The sequence below is a fragment of the Corvus kubaryi genome, unplaced genomic scaffold, assembly GCF_017639235.1.
Source record: "Corvus kubaryi isolate FWS band 111438036 unplaced genomic scaffold, C.kubaryi_AGA036_p1.0 37341, whole genome shotgun sequence".
Classification (NCBI taxonomy): domain Eukaryota; kingdom Metazoa; phylum Chordata; class Aves; order Passeriformes; family Corvidae; genus Corvus; species Corvus kubaryi.
In genome coordinates, this window is record NW_024581112.1 from 11,931,278 (window position 1) to 11,948,467 (window position 17,190).

At 50.9% G+C, this 17,190-nt stretch overlaps 1 protein-coding gene across 1 annotated transcript; it reads left to right on the top strand.

Annotated features, from left to right (window-relative positions):
• Window positions 1-3,635: 3,635 nt before the first annotated feature.
• LAG3 (lymphocyte activating 3) lies at window positions 3,636-9,968 on the top strand. The gene is made up of 8 exons (XM_042031305.1): window positions 3,636-3,957; window positions 4,188-4,359; window positions 4,522-4,748; window positions 5,016-5,273; window positions 5,454-5,747; window positions 6,090-6,380; window positions 6,656-6,771; window positions 9,250-9,968. The coding sequence occupies exons 1-8, from the start codon at window positions 3,903-3,905 to the stop codon at window positions 9,355-9,357; spliced, it is 1,521 nt and encodes a 506-aa protein (XP_041887239.1). The 5' UTR covers window positions 3,636-3,902; the 3' UTR covers window positions 9,358-9,968.
• The last annotated feature ends 7,222 nt before the right edge of the window (window positions 9,969-17,190 follow it).

The window sequence follows — 17,190 nt, forward strand, 5'->3', positions numbered from 1 at the left end:
CCCCCCAGTGCTGCTCCTGACTTTCTAATTCAGGTTTCTCTGGGATATTTAGCTGTCTGCTGAGGATTGTCTTGCAAAGGGTGCTTGCCTTTTAGCACTGTAAAGAAAGAGGCTGCAGATTTGTCCAAAAACCCCATAAAGCTGTGCTTTCCTGTAGGTGTTCCCATGGGATTCTGGGAAGCAGGCCACCACTAGACTCCCCTCAGCACCACATCAGAGACCCGTGGTGACTCCGGCACTGCCCATCCAGCAAAACCCTCTAAAAAGGGCCTTCAAAAAAGCCTCCCAGTCGAGCATCCAGTCACTCTTCCTGCTCCAAGATCTTCTGCAGGGGCACATTTTGCTTTCACCCAGATCTGCTGAGAGCTGTGGACTTTCTCTTTTCCAATCCTCTTCTCCTCACTCCTTTTTGGGACCCGTCACCTCAGGTGGATGGGTCCCTCTGATATGTGGTATACTCTGCCCCGGGGGGATAATTTGCTGCTTCCAGGCATCACTGAGGGACAGAAAGATCTCTGGAACAGCCACTTCCTCAAAATTTCGTACACAGAATGCATCTCAGGTTGGTGCCCTGGTAGAAACCATCATGGCCCTCTGTGTGATAGAGTGGCTTGCAGTGCCCTACCCCAGGGGTGCTACTTCGATGCATTTCCCCACTGTGCATTTCACACAGAGCCTGCCAAGATGTGGGCACTGGCTCCTTCTGCTTCAGGGTTCTGCTGCCTGACCCTGCTGCAGCAGCACGGTGTTGGCTTGGGGACCACTGCGTCTGTCCCAAGTGCCCAGAGAAGGGCAGCTCCACTTCTTCCCCTCTGCAGCTGACCTTAGATCTCTTTTAGCTCCCTAAGCTTCCCAGTCAGTGCCAGAAGTCTTGCAGTTAATCCCAGTCTGATCCCTGGAAACCCTGCTGCCTGTGCAGGTGCCTGTTGAGTACCAACCTGCCCAGCAGCTCTTGCTCACACCACATCCTTGCCAGACTTTCCCTTCTGTTTCCCCAGGTGTGGCTGCTTTTTGTTTACAGTTCCTTGCCGTGAAGTTATTAGTTATCTCTTATTAGTAAGTAACTTGTTTTTGCCTGCTGTGTTTGCTTTTGCACTGGGCAAACAGCAATCAGGATGTTTTACACGAGGTCCTTCTGTTGAGAACTCTATCTCAGGAACACCCAGACCAGCTGATAACCCAGGCTACAAGCCACGGCGTGGTTTCTTAGGTCAGCTAAAGTCTGCATATAAATTCTGGAGCACCTCAGAAAGTCAGCATAAAGCAGAAGATTGTGACCAGTTTCAGACTTGATGCTGCAAGGGTCAAAACATGAAAGTGGAATGTCTCTGAGAAAAACATGGTATCACAGAAATCTGGAAACGCAGCGGAAAATTCCTTCGGTGACACTAACTCAATGATACTGCAGAACAGTGTTTTCTATTCCTACTTTTCTTGGTAAGGGTAGTTTGCACCTCTAAGTCATGCCAAGAGACACAAGAAAAGCGATGTATTAAGGCTGTGCACAAGGTGACTGCTGTGAGTAAGCCTGGAACCTGGCTGAAGGTACTAATGCCTGAGGCAGACAAAGGAGCATTTAGTGAGCTGGCCTCCTGTCTCCCGGGCCCTGGCCACTCCCGTTGTAGCCTGCCTGTCATTCCCCACGGCTCTGCCAGAGTCCCACGCGTGCCTGTCAGCCTCGCTGCCCAGGGGACCCACACAGACGCTTCTGAGAAGACGTTCCCCTGCTGATCTTTCTCCGGTCACTGTCACCGCTGCACCGGGGTCCTGTTCTGGGAGATGACGAAAATGCCATTCGAGGGAGTCAGCACTTAAAGTGGGTCGTTAGAGGAACGTCACCGTGTCTTTGCTAAAGATAGCCTGGTGCTGAGTAAAACGGCGCCTCCAAAGCCTTCATTTCACAACGTGCTCACTCAGCAAAATAAGCCCTCGGCCCCAAATACACCCCCCCCCCTCCCCCCGCCACCCCAGTGCCAGGCAATGCCTGTCATTTTCCTGGGCATCAGTCCCTTGGGACTGCCTCTCGGGAAAGAGCCAGCGGGATGGAAACACATCTGGTTTTTACAAGAGACAAGCATCTCCCAGAGCACAGATTCCACTGAGGATGGTTTGGGGAGTGAGAGGGGGACAGTGCCAGGGTGCCAAGGCTACGAGTGCAGGGAGAGCTGAGACGGAGGGGGAGAGTAGTGAGCTGGGTGTGTCCCCTGAAGAAAGCCAGGAGAGGGGGGAGCAGGGGATGCTGGACTGTGGAGCTGTACGTGTCTCCCCACCACAGTTCCAGCTGCCTCCTCTCTCTCTCTCTCTCTCTCTTCACCCACACACTCACACCATTCTAGCGCTGCTGATTCAAGGGAAAGAGAGGTTGATGTTTTCTGCTTGAACTGGTCACCACAAACTGTTTTTCTTGAACAGGAGGAAAAAACACCTCCTGACAACTGTCACAAGTTCTCCCCTATCTTCACTTGTCTCTTCCTCTCTCATGCAATCCCCTGGGCTGTGTCACACAAGAGGTCATGAAGGGCCACTACAGAGCAGTCCCTCAGGGGCATGGAGGCACACAAGGTTGCACCTGTACACCAATCCCACAACTCAGGAGGCTGGAGAGCCACGTGGGATGAAAGACCTGAGAGCTGTCACTACAACAGAGGTCTGCTGAAGTGAAGCATAGTGCTGGCTCTCTTTTATCCTCCACCTTCACCACACAGCTGAGAAAAACTAGAGAGCGAGCAAGGATCCTTCCACAGTCAAGAAGCAGCCACTATGAGTCACCTCCCTTCTCTCAGCCTCAGAAAAAGCCCAAGCCCGTGGTGGATGAGCCACCGAGGGGCTTGGGTGTCTGACACCCATCATGAAGGGCTGATTAAGTCCGAAAGAGTCAGAGCCAGTGGGTTGCTGGAAACTGTGAACACAACAGTGGGGGTTCTCTGAGACAAAAAGGGGCCCCAGGATGAGGCACATGGATGGAAATGTATTGCCCTGTGCAAAGGTCAGCAGCTGCATGGGGGCTAGGATGAGCCCCCCGAGCACATGAACTTGAGTGGGTTTCCCCCAGAGCTCCTGGAGCAGGAGGGTTCCTTCCTCACACCCCTCAGAGTGCCACAGCATGCAGCCTCTCACTTCAGTGCTTATTTTTTCTCTCCTGGATGCTCCTCACTCTCTCTCCTTGGACCACCTCAGCTGTGTCCCATACTAGCCCTGGACTCTAGACTGATGAGTCACATGTGCCCTGGCTGGAGCTTACCACAGGCCCTTTCCTCATGCTGTCTGTGAACTGACCAATGAGAAAAAGCAGAGAAATCAGCATATTTGAAAAATTAAAGGAGGAAAAAAAAAATTACAATGATAAGAAAAACAACAAAAGAAAGAACAACAGAAAAAAGACCAACATGTTCTCAAAAGCCCTGAAAGAATTAGAGAGAATCTGTAAGAGACGGGAAGATCAAACCAAAAAAGGTAAGAGATGAAAGAAAAACATGAAGGGTACTTGCTGGGAAGTGTCTTCTACACTTTTTCCACTGGCTATATAGAAGCGAAACCTGTAAGAAAAACAACAGCGACCCAAAGAATTTCCACTAAAAGATGCTTAGAGCAGTGTCTCTGGTCCCTCCCTCCTCTGCCCTCACGTGCCTCAGGCTTGTACTGGTTTCTTGGTCGTGACGCATCTTCTTAGTGATACGAGGAAATTAGCTGCCCACCTGCAATATAAAGGCATTTAAGGAAAGGCTTTGATCAGAGAGAGAGAGAGAGCATGAGAGCAAGCACATCCCACTGACCCCTCTGTGCTCGCCCACCCACTCTAACACCTGCTTTGCCCATGCCTCATTTTTGCTGATCTCCTTCAAGCTTTGGGCCTCATCAAGCACAGACCTGAGTGAGAGGCAGCCCCTCTCCTGGATGCCACCATGAGACTGGTGTTCCTGGTACTGTTCCTCACCTTCACTCTGCTAGCTTTCACTGGTAAGAGGGGCTGAACATACTGGGGAGGGCAGACTAGCTCAGTAAGCTGAGTCTGGGGGTTATTTGATCCCTGGAAAGGCTGGAAGGGAGAGTTTGTGCCTTTCCAACTCCACAGAAGGTGACCGGATATCACCCCATATTCTAACCCACCCTGGCAAAGACGTCAATCCCACCCCAGAGTGGGATAACATTGAGTCCCACTCTTTGCTCAACTCTTCATCTTGTTACAGCTGGCCACATTCTACCAGGATTATCGGAGGGGAGAAGCAGGGAGCAGAAAGTGTGGGTCAGAGAGGGGAGTTCAGCCATGCTGCCCTGCCCCCTGACCCCCAGAAAGACAAGGGGGAGCTCGAAGCAGCTGCCTGACAAGATATCTGTGGTGTGGAAACGGCATGGGGGAAGGTATGCCAGGGCCAAAAGAGATATGAGTCCTTCTGGGGGGACTGGGGAGGGTTGGAGGCCCTTTGAGCCCCTTTTCTCCTTCTCCACATTCCCTCATTCCTGCCCCCTCCCTTGATCTCATGTTTGCCTCTGGCATGAGCTGCTCACTTGTCCTGCTTGCAGTGTGCACCAGGAGCCACATGTGGTGCTGGAAGTGGGGTACTCGGGCCTGCAGAAGACAGCACTGCTCATGAAGCCCCGGGTGTCACTCCAGGACTCTGCCTTACGCAATGGCAATTTCTCCCTGCGGATCGACCCCGTCCGGAGCGAGGATGTTGGGCTGTACGAGGCATGGGTGAAATACAACACAGAGGTCCACAGCTGCCATGTGGAGCTGGGGGTAATCACAGGTAGGAGAGGATGGAATACCTGGAGAATGTTGATTTTAGGACCGGGGAGGTTGTAAAGGTGGGATAGGGTGGGGATGTCGTGTTTGGCAGGGCAGGTTGGAGTACAGGCAGCACCCTCCAGAAAGTGCAGTTTCCTGCTGTCTGCCCTCAGCTCTGAAGGGACAGCTGAGGGATAAAGTTAGGACAGGGAGGGCACAAAGGGATGGTTTGGTAGTTCCCCTGTGACCTTAGCTCACCCCCCAACCCAACACCTTCTTCTTTTTGCAGTAACATTCAGTCCATCCAACCCTGTGATAGAAAATGAGCTGCTCTTGATGAGCTGCAACTCCAGCCACCGGGCCAGCCTTGTGGAGACATGCTGGTTCCATAAGGAGCACCCGGGCCCCACCTCCAGGACCTTCTGCTCCTCGCCCGGGGCTCTCTCCATCCTCCATCCAGCCATGAGTGATGCAGGCTCCTGGCGCTGCCAGCTTCGGTACTCTGATAAGGAGATCATTTCTGCCACATACAACCTGCAAGTACTAGGTGAGCTCAACCTCTGTGTTGATACACCAGCATCCCCAAGCCGATCCCCTTGATGTGCCTGACTAACCCCAGTGGCCCCAGCTTCCCAGCTCCCACCTTGTCCTCACTTCCCAGGTCAGTCACCTCCCTGAGGAGCTCTTTCCAGGCACCACCCCACATTATCTTCTTTCTCTGGCTCAGGTTTCGATGGCCCAACCAACCCTGTGGTCTATGCTGCAGCTGGCTCTGCAGCCGATCTGCCGTGCACTCTGAGCTACCTTCCCAGTGCCTTTGGGATGAACGTGGTGGCAGCCCACTGGAGCCACCTTGCAGGAGGACATTTGCAAGACTGGGACATCTCCCAGAATCTGAGCAGCAGAAGTTTCCCCTTGCATCTCCCCGCGGTGGGGCTGGGTGATGCAGGGCAGTACCGCTGCGCTGTCTCTGTGGGCCACAGGACAATCAGCAGGGACGTGACCTTGGCCGTGGTTACAGGTGAGAGGAGAGACTGGGAGGTGTTTTGCCCCTCTGGAGTCCCTCACTGTAGATAAACCTCCCCACCTGTCAGTGCAATGAGCAGGGATAGCTCCTGGTTATGTGTTCCCACCCTGGGGCAGGAAACAAGACCTCTGTTCAGGGCACTGCACTACATTGGACTCTGCTGGAATCAGGAGTTTTCCTGGGTGACTTGATTATTCCTCTTAAGACTGAGAAAGACAAAGAAAATAAATTAGAGGAAGTAATAAAGAAGAGATGCAATAGAAGAAGGATGGATGAGGAAGAGATGTGGACATGCCTGTAGTCTTTCTTGAGGTTACTTTTTTCCCTTTGCCGCAGTGACTCCGAGCATCCAAGGACCGGTTTCTGAGGGGAATCGTTTGCTGCTCGTCTGCCACCTCACACACTCCCAAGGACATGAACGTTTCCAGTGGAAGCACCTTGACTCAGCCCCCACTAAGAGCAAGCTGGCTGTGGCTACTCCCAGTAACTTGGAGGGCCACAGCTCCCAGATGGGACCCATCTTGGAAATACCCCAAGTGTCACAAAAGGACATGGGCACCTGGGAATGCAGTGTATACGGCCCAGAAGGCAGACTGGGAGCAGTGGAGTATGACCTGCAGATCACAGGTACCGTTCCCCATGGGTCTGTAAACAGCCTCTTCTGCTCACCCTACTTAGTTCTCTGGTGCCCTTTCCTCTCTCAGCCTCACCCTGTCCTTCTCCACTTGGACCACTTGGATCCCATCTTCTTGTCATCCTCTCCCAGCTTTCACCAGTTCCGCATGTTGCTCCATCCAGTTCCCCTCACTCTTTCCCATTTTGCCTGTTGTTGTGCAGTCCCAGCCTGTCCTCGGTGCAAAATCAACTGTCCCTTCCTTCCTAACCGTGGTTCCTCCTCACAGGTGCCCAGGTCTCCAGCGCTCCCTCTATCTTCAGTGGGCAGGTTACTTTTGGGCTCACACTCACCCTCTTCCTCCTGCTTGCTGTTTGTGTTGTGGCTCTGGCCCTACAAAAAAGGGTAAGTGTCCATCACCCCATTTCTGTTATTTTTCCTGTACATCCACCCTTATTTGACCGGAGTACTCCAGAGACAGCAGTGAAAGGTCCTGGGGACACAGTGGCCAGAGGAGGCATGGGGCTGTGGCAGCCTGCTGAGGGTGTCATGGACACAGAGTGAAAGATGTACCCGGGACATTGGCAGGTCTGGCTAACCATGGCATTCCTCTGGGGGCAGGTCAGACACCTCAGAGAAGGAAGAAAACCTCCTAAGAGACAATCACAGCCCAGCTTTGTTTATTCCCCCAGAGATCAAGCCACTCTGTAGTAGAGGAGGGCTAATTTCCAGGCTTTTGTAGATGTCCTCTCTCTCTCATTCCTTAGTGGGATGCTTTAATGTAACCATCTCCTGTTCTGTATCAATGCCTGCTGGTGCCTGGACTTGAATCTCAATGCAGGGCTGCTGTTTCTGGCTCAGCCCTCACACCTCAGCTCTCAGCTTCTGGCAACTTAGTGCCCTTCATTTGCTCAGCTTGTTCCAGTATCTCATCCTCTGAAAACTCTACCTTGCCTTTATGACCCCCAAGACCAGGCCAGGACTAATCCTTCCCCAGTATGTCAAAAAAAAAATGTGCAAACAAGTCAGACCATTTCTCTGCAGTTTTCATATTATTGCTCTGCAAATAACATGGCAAAATCACCCTTCAGGGTTTCCTTTTGCAGGCAAGGGACACCTTTGGGGAGTAGCTGTGATGCAGCTGCCTCCTACTTAGCCTCATGGAAAGGGCCCACGATGACAATTCTAGTGGGGAAGGGGCTGGGCAATTAGAGGGAGATAAGTTTGGGAGAGCTTACCCTGGTGAAAGAGCTGGGAGCCTTGAAACTGCCTTGAGCTGAAGATGAGGGATGTGACAGAACTGATGAAAAGTCTTAGCAAGTCCCAGTGGCTGGAGACTGAAGGCAGGCAGCATCACAAAAGAAGCAAGGTGGAAATTTTTTAAAAACCACTGTGGGTAGTGCAAGAGCAGTTTGTGACAAGTTCTTTGTCATCCGTCCTTAATCAGCACTGATGGTAAAGGATAATATGAGACAGAAATCTATGGCTTTTGTGTGACTCTCTAGACTGCGCAAGCCCAGGGCAAGGTGATCAGAACAAATCTTTCTGGCCCAAAACCTTGGAGAGGAGCCCCTTGACAGTGTATCTGTAAAGCCTCAGCTAGCAGCAAATAGGATACCTGCGTGTCCAGCTGTTTGCTTACACAGCTCTCATCCCACCAGGATATTCACCACCCCCAAGCATTCACATATGGCCCCATGGCCCTGCTGAGCAAGCCAGGCTCCCATGTTTCAGCACAGGTCCTCTATCCATGGGTGTTCCTCGACTGGCTTCAGATGGCCCTGCTTTAGCAGGGGGGTTGGGCTGGATCATCTCCAAAGGTCCTTCTGAACCCAACCGCCCTGTGATTCTGTGATTCACACCCTTCTCTGCACAGAGTCCCCACTGGGCTCATCCTCCGTCTGAGAGCAGATGAGGTGCCTTGAGCAGAGATATCAGCTCTTCTCTGGTTCTCTCCCTCTCTCTGCTGGCATCCTCTGAGATTACATTTGCTGTTCCTGCGCTGGTTGGACACCGGATGCTCTGCACGGTGTATCATGCACACCCAATGGGCTGTTGCCCACACATGAGGAATTCCCATTCCAATTCCCTGACCCTATCAATGTCTGATCAGTACTGTTGCATTTCATTGATCTGTCATTCAGCTTAGTGCTCCATTCTCCTAAAACATCTGGGTCTTGCGTGACGTTCTCATCCTCTTATTCCAAATGAGGCTTCTCAACTTTACCAGCTGCCCAACTCATTAGCGCTTTCACACTCTCTGTACCAATAATGACTGGTCTTTGAAGACTCATGCTTTTCATTTCCCTTCAGCCTGGCAGAAACCTGTCAGCGATACCCCAGTCCCTTCCTCTTAGCCGAGATCACACCTACCAAGCCATTATCTAACTAATCTCACCCTTCTTGCTGTACTGACTGTGTGTCACCCTATACTTTGCTGCTATCAGGAGCCCTGAGATCTACGTGTTTTTCACTGTCTAGAAAGTCACTTGTGAAAGTGGTTCTGTCTTTAATTTGTTCTTATCTCATTTTGCACAAGCCTTCATGCCTTTATTGCCTCTCTCCGAAAAGGCGTTTTAAAGTCTGGCACACCATCAAACCTGACAGTGGCCTGACCACTGCCCAGATCAGTCTTTGCTCTCCCTTAGACATGTCCTGCTTTGTTATTCCTGATGCCCATGACACCACAGAGGATCGTGTTGAACCAGCATTCCCCAGAAGATATTGCCTGTATCAGAGAGTGTCTTCTTCCCTGGCTCTGGGACGGAATGGGAGCCTTATGGTTGAAAGCAGCAGGACTCTCTTCCATGGCAGGGAGAAGCCCAGACTTGTGCCATTCAGTCTCTCTCTCGTGTCTGATGTAGCCTCTTGCTTCCCTTTCAGGCGCAGACTCCTGCCTTCCCAGCACTGGAAGGGATGTTTGCAGCCAATGTGCCGTGGAAGTTGATGGAGGAAAACCAGAAAGGGAAGATCCAGCAAACGGAGTGCTGATGGAAGCAGGGACATTGGGGCTAGGCTGCATGGGAGGATGAAACTCTGTGTGCCACGCTGCAGAGAGATGGGCACCATGCAGACCTCTCAGGAGGGACTAGCGATGGCATGAGCAATGCAGGAGAGCTTGGGAGCTCTGTACCTGCAGAGGGGCTGGAAGCTGCAGCCAGGGCAAGGCAGATTCACCCCTGCAGTCAAGTGGCCAGCAGCAGAGATGCTTTGGAGCTGTTGGGAGTATTTGAGCCAGTAGCTACTGCTTGCTTTGGTGCCACATCTGTGTCCCACTCTTTGCCCCTCCTTCATGGCCTCCCTCTCAGTCTTTCTCTGGTGGAACACCTGGATGCAGGACATGGCTGGAATTCATCTCCCCTGCAGCCTGACAATGTTTTCTCCCCCATGCTCACTCTCTTCTCTTCTCCTTCTCCCTGCACTGCCCTGCTCACTGCCCTGTTGCACATTTTGAGCATTTTAACTTATTAGAAACTCATTTTAGAACTTAAAATAAATCCATGGGACAAAAAACCCGCTGACCCCTGCGTGTGCTTGTGGAGGATCGCTCCTATTTGACCGAGCCGGGTGTACCTCTGTCTGTGTGAAGCCATTTCTAAGGCTTTTGCTGCCTTCTCTTTCTCTTTCAATTCTGTTCTATTGAAGTTGCCTGTTCATTTCTGACATTTTCACAGTGGGGAAGGGGAAATTAAATGCCACTAGGGAAGGAAGAATCACAGGTTCAGTCTCTCCTTTTTGCTGTGTTTGAGAGCCTTCTTTTCTTTTTTTCTCCCATCTGGCTGTCCTTGTTCATTCATTCATTTATTCCTTTAGTCCTCACATTTTCCTGAAAGATCTACAAGTGATGTTATGGCTCTTTGTCACTCTCCTCCCGCTAAGGATGTACTTAGCAATGTAAGCACAAGTCTGCCAGGCCCTACCTCTCAAGACCTTCAGTGTGTTTAGGTTTCAGGTAGTCAGAGAATGCTCTTCACATCCCCTCTGAACAGCCACGGAGGACTGTGGTGCTGCTCTTGAACAGCCATTGAATGCCACCCCAGAAGAAACACTTACTGGTAACGAGAGTCACGTGTGATTTCTCCCATATGAGTCTCCAGGCTGTGGCTGCTCCATGTTCAGGATGGAAGATTCTCTTGACTTGAGAGAAGGTCACCACAGCCAGGCCAGCTTTTCATTATTTTGGCAGGTACATGAACAGACCTTCTTACTGTGTGGCTCTCACCTTCTCTCCCCAAAAGGTTCAGGCACTCAGGTAGTGAATCCACTCTGGGATACTTAGACTGTAGATAGTGCAGCAGCACCCAAAAGTCACAACTAGCCCGCTCCAGGGAGCACATCTGGACTCCACAGCTCTTCAGCTACTCAGCTATCCCTGTGTTTCACTGAAAATGACACTCCTTTCTCCACTGAATCCTAGAGAAGTGCAGCAGAGCTGCGAGGTAGACTTGTCTGCTTCAACCACCACATGCAATTTCAGGCAGACCGTGGAGCAGAACCAACATAAGGCGAGACAGTCCAGTGTGGTACCAGCATCTTCCTAGGCAGATGATAATGCTGCAATTTTTTTTCAGGTTGGAGTGATCTGTCTAGCTCAATCACCTCTCTCTGCCAGATGCTTTGGAGGTAGAGAAGAGGTTGGTTAACCCCTGTGGGGCTGAGGGGCAATCCAATATTCATCAGGACCACATCATATTCTCTCAGTGCCTGGCAGTGGTTTGCTCTCTCTTCTCACACACAATGGGATGCTCTTTCCTCCTATGGGTAACACTTTCAGCATTACCTGTTACCAACCTGGATGCTCTCATTGCTCAGATTTGCACCTGGTCTGTCTTTAAACCTCCCTTTTTCCTTGTACTCTCTGGCTTCCTCTGGCAATCAGTCCTCAGGTCTGCTTATTCACTGTGTGAAAATGGTTCCTCTCTCAGTTTTGAATTGAAAGCTTTCCACTTTCACCATCTCTTTTCTTTTCTCCTGTCACAAAGGCTGGGAAAAGAGGGACTCACAGATCTATCATACCTTGGATGGTCATTATTTTACCACGTTTTATCACATCCCCTTTTTTGTTATTTCCCCATCCCCTCCTGACTCACTGCCTTTCAGGTACAAATCCCAGATTTTGGGACTTTCTCTCTGACAGTTTCCATCTGACAGTGACCATCTCTATGCATGGTCAATTCTGCTTGGGTCCTTTGCTCTGGAAGAGGAGGCAGCAGCCCGGCAGGGGAGCGGTGCTGGTTTACACGGAGACACAGAGCCTTTCTCTGCATTACTTCCACCCAGCCCTTTGATGTTTTGTCTGCTCCTCTGACAGAAGTTCAACAACACTGAGCTTGTACCCAGCTGTTCACTGTGCCTGTCATGACAGGCAGATGCCTGACATGGTGCAGTTACAGTGAGCAAAAGCCTGGAAGTATTTATGCAGTTTAGATTTTCCTTCTTAGGAAATATGAAAATATTTCCAAATCAAGATGGCACAGGGCAAGTCAGTAGAGTTGAGGTGGAAGGACCAAGAGTCTGTACAATAAAGCAAACAAATCTGGAAATCTGTTTCAAGTGGAGTCAATAAATAGAAACAGGAAATAGAGCAAATGACACGTGAAGGAAAGAGACCTGATGCTTTTCCTTAAGGATACAGCTACAGGTACAAAACCCAGATAAATATTTTCAGCATACCAGAATGTGGTGGTTGAACCTGGCTGGGTCAAACCACCAAAGCTCTCTATCACTCCTTTCTCTAACTGTAAGGGAGACAGAAAGTATAACAAGAGGCTTGTTGGTCCAGATAAGGACAGGGAGACATCACTCACTGATTGTCATCACAGGCAAAACAGACTTGCCATGGGGAAATTATTTGAATTTATTACCAATTAATCAAATCAAAGCAGGATATTGAGAAAATAAACTCAAATCTTAAAAGACCTCCTCCATCCCACCCTCCATTCTCCCAAGGCTTAATTTCACTCCCAATTTTCTCTACGTCCTCCCCCACAGCAGCGCAGGGGGACAGGGAATGGGGGTTGCAGTCAGTTCATCCCATGTTATCTCTGCCCCACCTTCCTCCTCAGAGGGAGGACTCCTCACACTCCTCCCCTGCTCTAGGGTGGGGTCCTTCCCATAGGAGACTGCCCTTCACCAACTTCTCCCACGAGTCCTTCCCACAAGCCACAGTTCTTCACAAACTGCTCCAGTGGGTGTCCCCCATGGGGTCACCAGTCCCACCAGCAAGCCTGCTCCAGTATGGGCTTCTCTCCACAGAGCCACAGGTCCTGCCAGGACCCTGCTCCGGTGTGGGCTTCCTACAGGGTCACAGCTTCCTTTGAGCATTCACCTGCTCTGCTATGGGGCTCTTCCACGGGCTGCAGGTGGATCTCTGCTCCCCCATGGACGTCCATGGGCTGCAGGGGGACATCTTGCCTCACCATGGGCTGCACCATGGGCTGCACCATGGGCTGTAGGGGAATCTCAGCTCTGGTGGCTGGAGCACCTCCTGCCCTTCCTTCTGCACTGACCTTGGTGTCTGCAGGGTTATTCCTATCACATATCCTCACTCCTCTCTCTGGCTGCAGTTGCTAATTTTCTTTTTCATCCCTCTTAACCGTGTTATCCCAGAGGCTCTACCACCATCACCCACCCATGGGCTCAGCCTTGGCCAGTAATGGGTCTGTCTTGGACCAGCTGGCACTGGCTGTATCTATCACAGGGGAAGCTTCTGGTAGCTTCTCACAGAAGCCAACTCTGTAGTTCCCCAGCTATCTAGACCTTGCCACAAAAACTCATTGCACAGTGGATGAAAACTTTTTAAAAAACACAGGAAATCCAGTGGATTCCCTTTTAGCAGAGAGGAGGGCTTAAGGAATGCAAAGAAAATGTTATGCATGCAAATTCCTTTGTGTAGGATTGCTCCAGAAGAAATAGGAAGAAAATCTTTAATCCCAAACTAATTTTTTTTCAGTAAGAAAGATCAGCATCATTAGAAAAAATCATAACTATGTCCAGATGTTCTGCATCCCAGACTTCTGAGGGATTTACAGTGAGAGGCTAAGTGCTAGCAAATAGCATAATCTGACAAAGGAACAACAAGAAAAGCACACCTATTGTGGTCTTTATGCATTCTGCACAGCCTTTTAAAAACAATAAAAAGTTAAAACCAGATCTCGAATTATGTAGGATACTAAGGCACACTGGGTTTTATACTTGCTTGTCAAATTTATGGGAACAATATCAGCACCAATCCTGAAAAAACCCCCACGACTTGGTACTCTGCTTGTATTTCTTCAACACTTCGATGAATAAACCCAAAATATATTGGGTTTTTCATTTGCCTTCTAAAGGTAAAACTGTCAAACCAAGCTCCTTATGGGAATGCTGTTGTTCTGGGTACTGCATCTTGTGCCACCCACTAAGTTCCAAAGCATCTGGGACAGTCTTTTCACAGTTGTGGATTCCATCACGCTCAAGAGTTTCTCTCCTAGGTTTCCATCCCGCTGGCCTGCCAGTTCAATGTGACTCCCTCCAGAAGCTGTCATTTGGCGTGATCTGAAAAGGGTGTCACTCCCACCTGAACGGATGGGTCTCACAGGGTCTCATGGTGGGAGCACGCAGGACACTCCTGGCGCCCAGGAACACAGGAGGTCACACACAAGGGCAGATTTTACAAGGATTTGGTAATTCTCATTCTTACTGAGGTTTCTCATGGTCCTCTTCTTTTACAAGCACTGTGTGTCTTCTCTCTTGTCACCAGGTCAGCATTCCCCCTTTTTGCATGGAAAATGACCCAGGTTTTGGACCAAGAAGGACGCACCAGCAAGCTCCCTAACAAGTCTTGGGGGCTGTCAGGAGCTCAGTTAGGACCCTCTGCTCAGGCACTCCCCAGCCCTTCAAAATCCTGAATTAGCTATAAGGAAGAAACTCCTCACTGTGAGGGTGGCGAGATGCAGGAGCAGGTTGCCCAGAGAAGCCGGGGATGCCCCATCCGCGGCAGTGTTCACGGCCAGGTTGGATCGTGGTCTATTGGAAGGTGTTCCTGCCCAGGGCAGGATGCTGGCCTGGATGATCTTTAAGGTTCCTTCCAACGCCAACCTCTCTGTGATTCCGTGAGCTCCCGCGCCCGGCCGAGCTCCGCTGTCCGCGGCAGCTCCTTGTCCCGAGCCGATGCCGCCATCTAGTGCCGTGTGCGGCGGATCCCCCGCACTGCCGCCCGCACCCGCCCGCGCTGCCGGGCCCAGCTCGCCCGTGACCCCTGCCACGGCCGGGCCCTGCTCTCCCCTTGCTTTCGGCCGGGCAAGCGTGGGTCCTTGTGTTGCGTCCCGCTTCAACGCTCTGAGCCCCGAGCTGCTTCCAGTGCGGTGTTCCAGACCCTCTGTGCTGATGAAACACCTCCAGCTGGGCATCAAAACAATTAGTGTCGCCAGCTTCTCCCCCTTGCTTCTGCCGAGGTCATTAATAGTGAGATAGTAAGCAATATGTATCCCATACAGGTCCTTAAAAACTCCCCCAGCCACCTCTCTCCTGCCTGTTGAGTTTCGCACATGTCCTTAACATGGGATTGGTTTTGGTTAGGCTTGCTTTAGCTCCTGTCACTTCTGGTGACACACTTCCACAGGTAATGAGTCTTGATTCCTCTGTCCAGTGCCCTCCAAGCAGTCCCTGACTTCCCAGCACACTTGGCTAGCCTTCCTCCATCAGACTCCACACCTCCTGAGTAAACACAGTGGATCCCTTGCTCATGAAAAACATCTCTGGAGGGTTCCTGGTTTTCCTCTGTGATCAGCAAATGAACCTGTATGATACCTGCTTAGAGAGTCCTTTCTTCCCACTTCAGGCTTCCAAGTGCCTGCAGAGAGGTATCTCTCCCCAGCCTTCCCCCTTTCTGAGGAACACAGCTGTGCTGGGGCAAATCACTGGGCCCCCTCAGCAGCCACCTTGTTGTTTCTAGCTCCCACATCTAGCCTCAGAAATGCCCCCCGAGAAGCTCACCAGGTGCCAGCTATTCTGTTGCAAGGAGAACGCTGCTGGCCTTTGAAGCCGCTGACAGTCGCTGACAGGTGCCTGAAGATCTGTTTTTTATGCTGTGTCAAACACCTGTCCTTCCTTCTCTCCAACACCACTGAGCAATCACTAATTTTCCAACATACCTGCGTATCTTTCACCTGTCAGACTACAGAGGCACAATCATAGTCCCCACTGATGTGCAGGGAACTTGGTTTAAAGGAGACGATCTCTGGAGGCACCTTGGCTTTCCAGTGAAGCCAGTTAAAAGGTCTTTCTCACCATCTGATTTCTGAGACCCTTTTCTACCTTTATCTCACTTCCTTGGAGAGACTCAGTGTCTCTGCAGACTGTGACCATCACCCAGCACAGCCTGGAAGCTTCTTCTCTCCGCTGAGAGGATCTGTTTCTCTCCAACCTCAGCTTGCAAAAATACTGGTGGTGATGGGATTAGAGCAAAGAGAGACAGCGCAAAGTGTCTCTGCAGGGGATAAAGCAGGGAAACATGACAGCCACTGATTTGTGGGGGGAGAGCCATGTGTAGCGCTCAGGCTGTTCTCACTGTGCCACAGGGTCAGTGTGTGATGCTGGATGAGCCCCCTTTCCCCAGGGGTGCAGTACAGCAACTGGCCCAGCGAGGTGAGAACCAGACGTGCAAAGAACTTAAAAACCAGTTAAATATTTATGAGGAATATTACATTCAGAAGAGAGACTGACTGGCTAATATTATTCATCCCTTCTGGATTCTGATGTTTAATTAATGCTTGCAAAGTGCTTTGAGATGCTTGGATGAAAGTGATACAAACACGTCACTGCACGCTGTGACCCTTGGTCCCAGAGGTACCTGTTCACTGCACAACTGTAGCAGCTCCAAGAGATGGATCCCCACCCTAGGGTGACAGTGGATGCAGAACAGGCATTCTCACAACGTGACAAGCCTGCAGCTTTGTCACCTCAGACCCACAGCCCTGCTTCTCCTTGCAACTCTGCAGCAAGTTCAAGTGCATTTTGCAATTTCCCCCTTCAGGGAATGCTATTTCTGGTAGATATTTGCAGTGACATAAACCAACTGTTTAAAAACAAGCCAATGTTTCTGCATTACAGCGTGCTGGGGAGACAAAATGCAAGCCAGAATCTGTGCAAACTGAAGCATCAGCTCAATGCCCCAGATCCCCAAGCACTGAGATGCCACGGCCTTAAAATCCCAACCTGAGGTTTTTTAACTCTTTTTTTTCCCCCAGGACAGCCCCTCTCTGGCAGCTGGGGACCAGAAAGGACATTTCTATTTGACACGTGAGAGAGTTTTGAAGATGCTGATATGATGCATTAGGTTCTTGCAGGAGAGCTGTGTCTCTAAAAAGGGTTTTCACAAGTTCTGGACACTGGAAGAGTGCCCATCCCATCCCATCCCATCCCATCCCATCCCATCCCACCCCAGTGTTTGCATCCCACACTGGGAAGTTCCTGTCTCATGCAGGTGACTTCCTGTCTGAGATGGAACATCTTCATTTTTCTCCAAAGTCACAACCAGTGGAGAAGCTCTTGCGCTCGAGGCCAGATCAGCACTGTTCCTGTCACAGCTGGTGGCACATTGCAAACCTCGCTGCTGTGGCTGTCTGTCCCTGCTCCCCCCAAAGCCTGGTGGCATCCTGGACCCCCACCCTCCAGACAAAGGGCAAGTCACTGCCAAAAGGAGAAGAGTGGGTGGCACAGAGATGAAATCTCAGCCGTGTCTGGGGCTCAGTGGGTTTCCGCCACCTTGGCTGAGGCTGGGATTCAGAGAGAGAGAGAGAGACCAAATGTGGGTGGAAAACCACAAAAGCCCCCTCCTCCACC

Bases quoted from the DNA above. Each gene is read 5' to 3' on its own strand.
- LAG3 (XM_042031305.1), top strand. From the start codon at position 3,903: ATGAGACTGGTGTTCCTGGTACTGTTCCTCACCTTCACTCTGCTAGCT. The intron at 4,360-4,521 runs GTATGCCAGGGC...TCCTGCTTGCAG, and splicing joins TGGAAACGGCATGGGGGAAG to TGTGCACCAGGAGCCACATG. The intron at 6,381-6,655 runs GTACCGTTCCCC...TCCTCCTCACAG, and splicing joins GTATGACCTGCAGATCACAG to GTGCCCAGGTCTCCAGCGCT.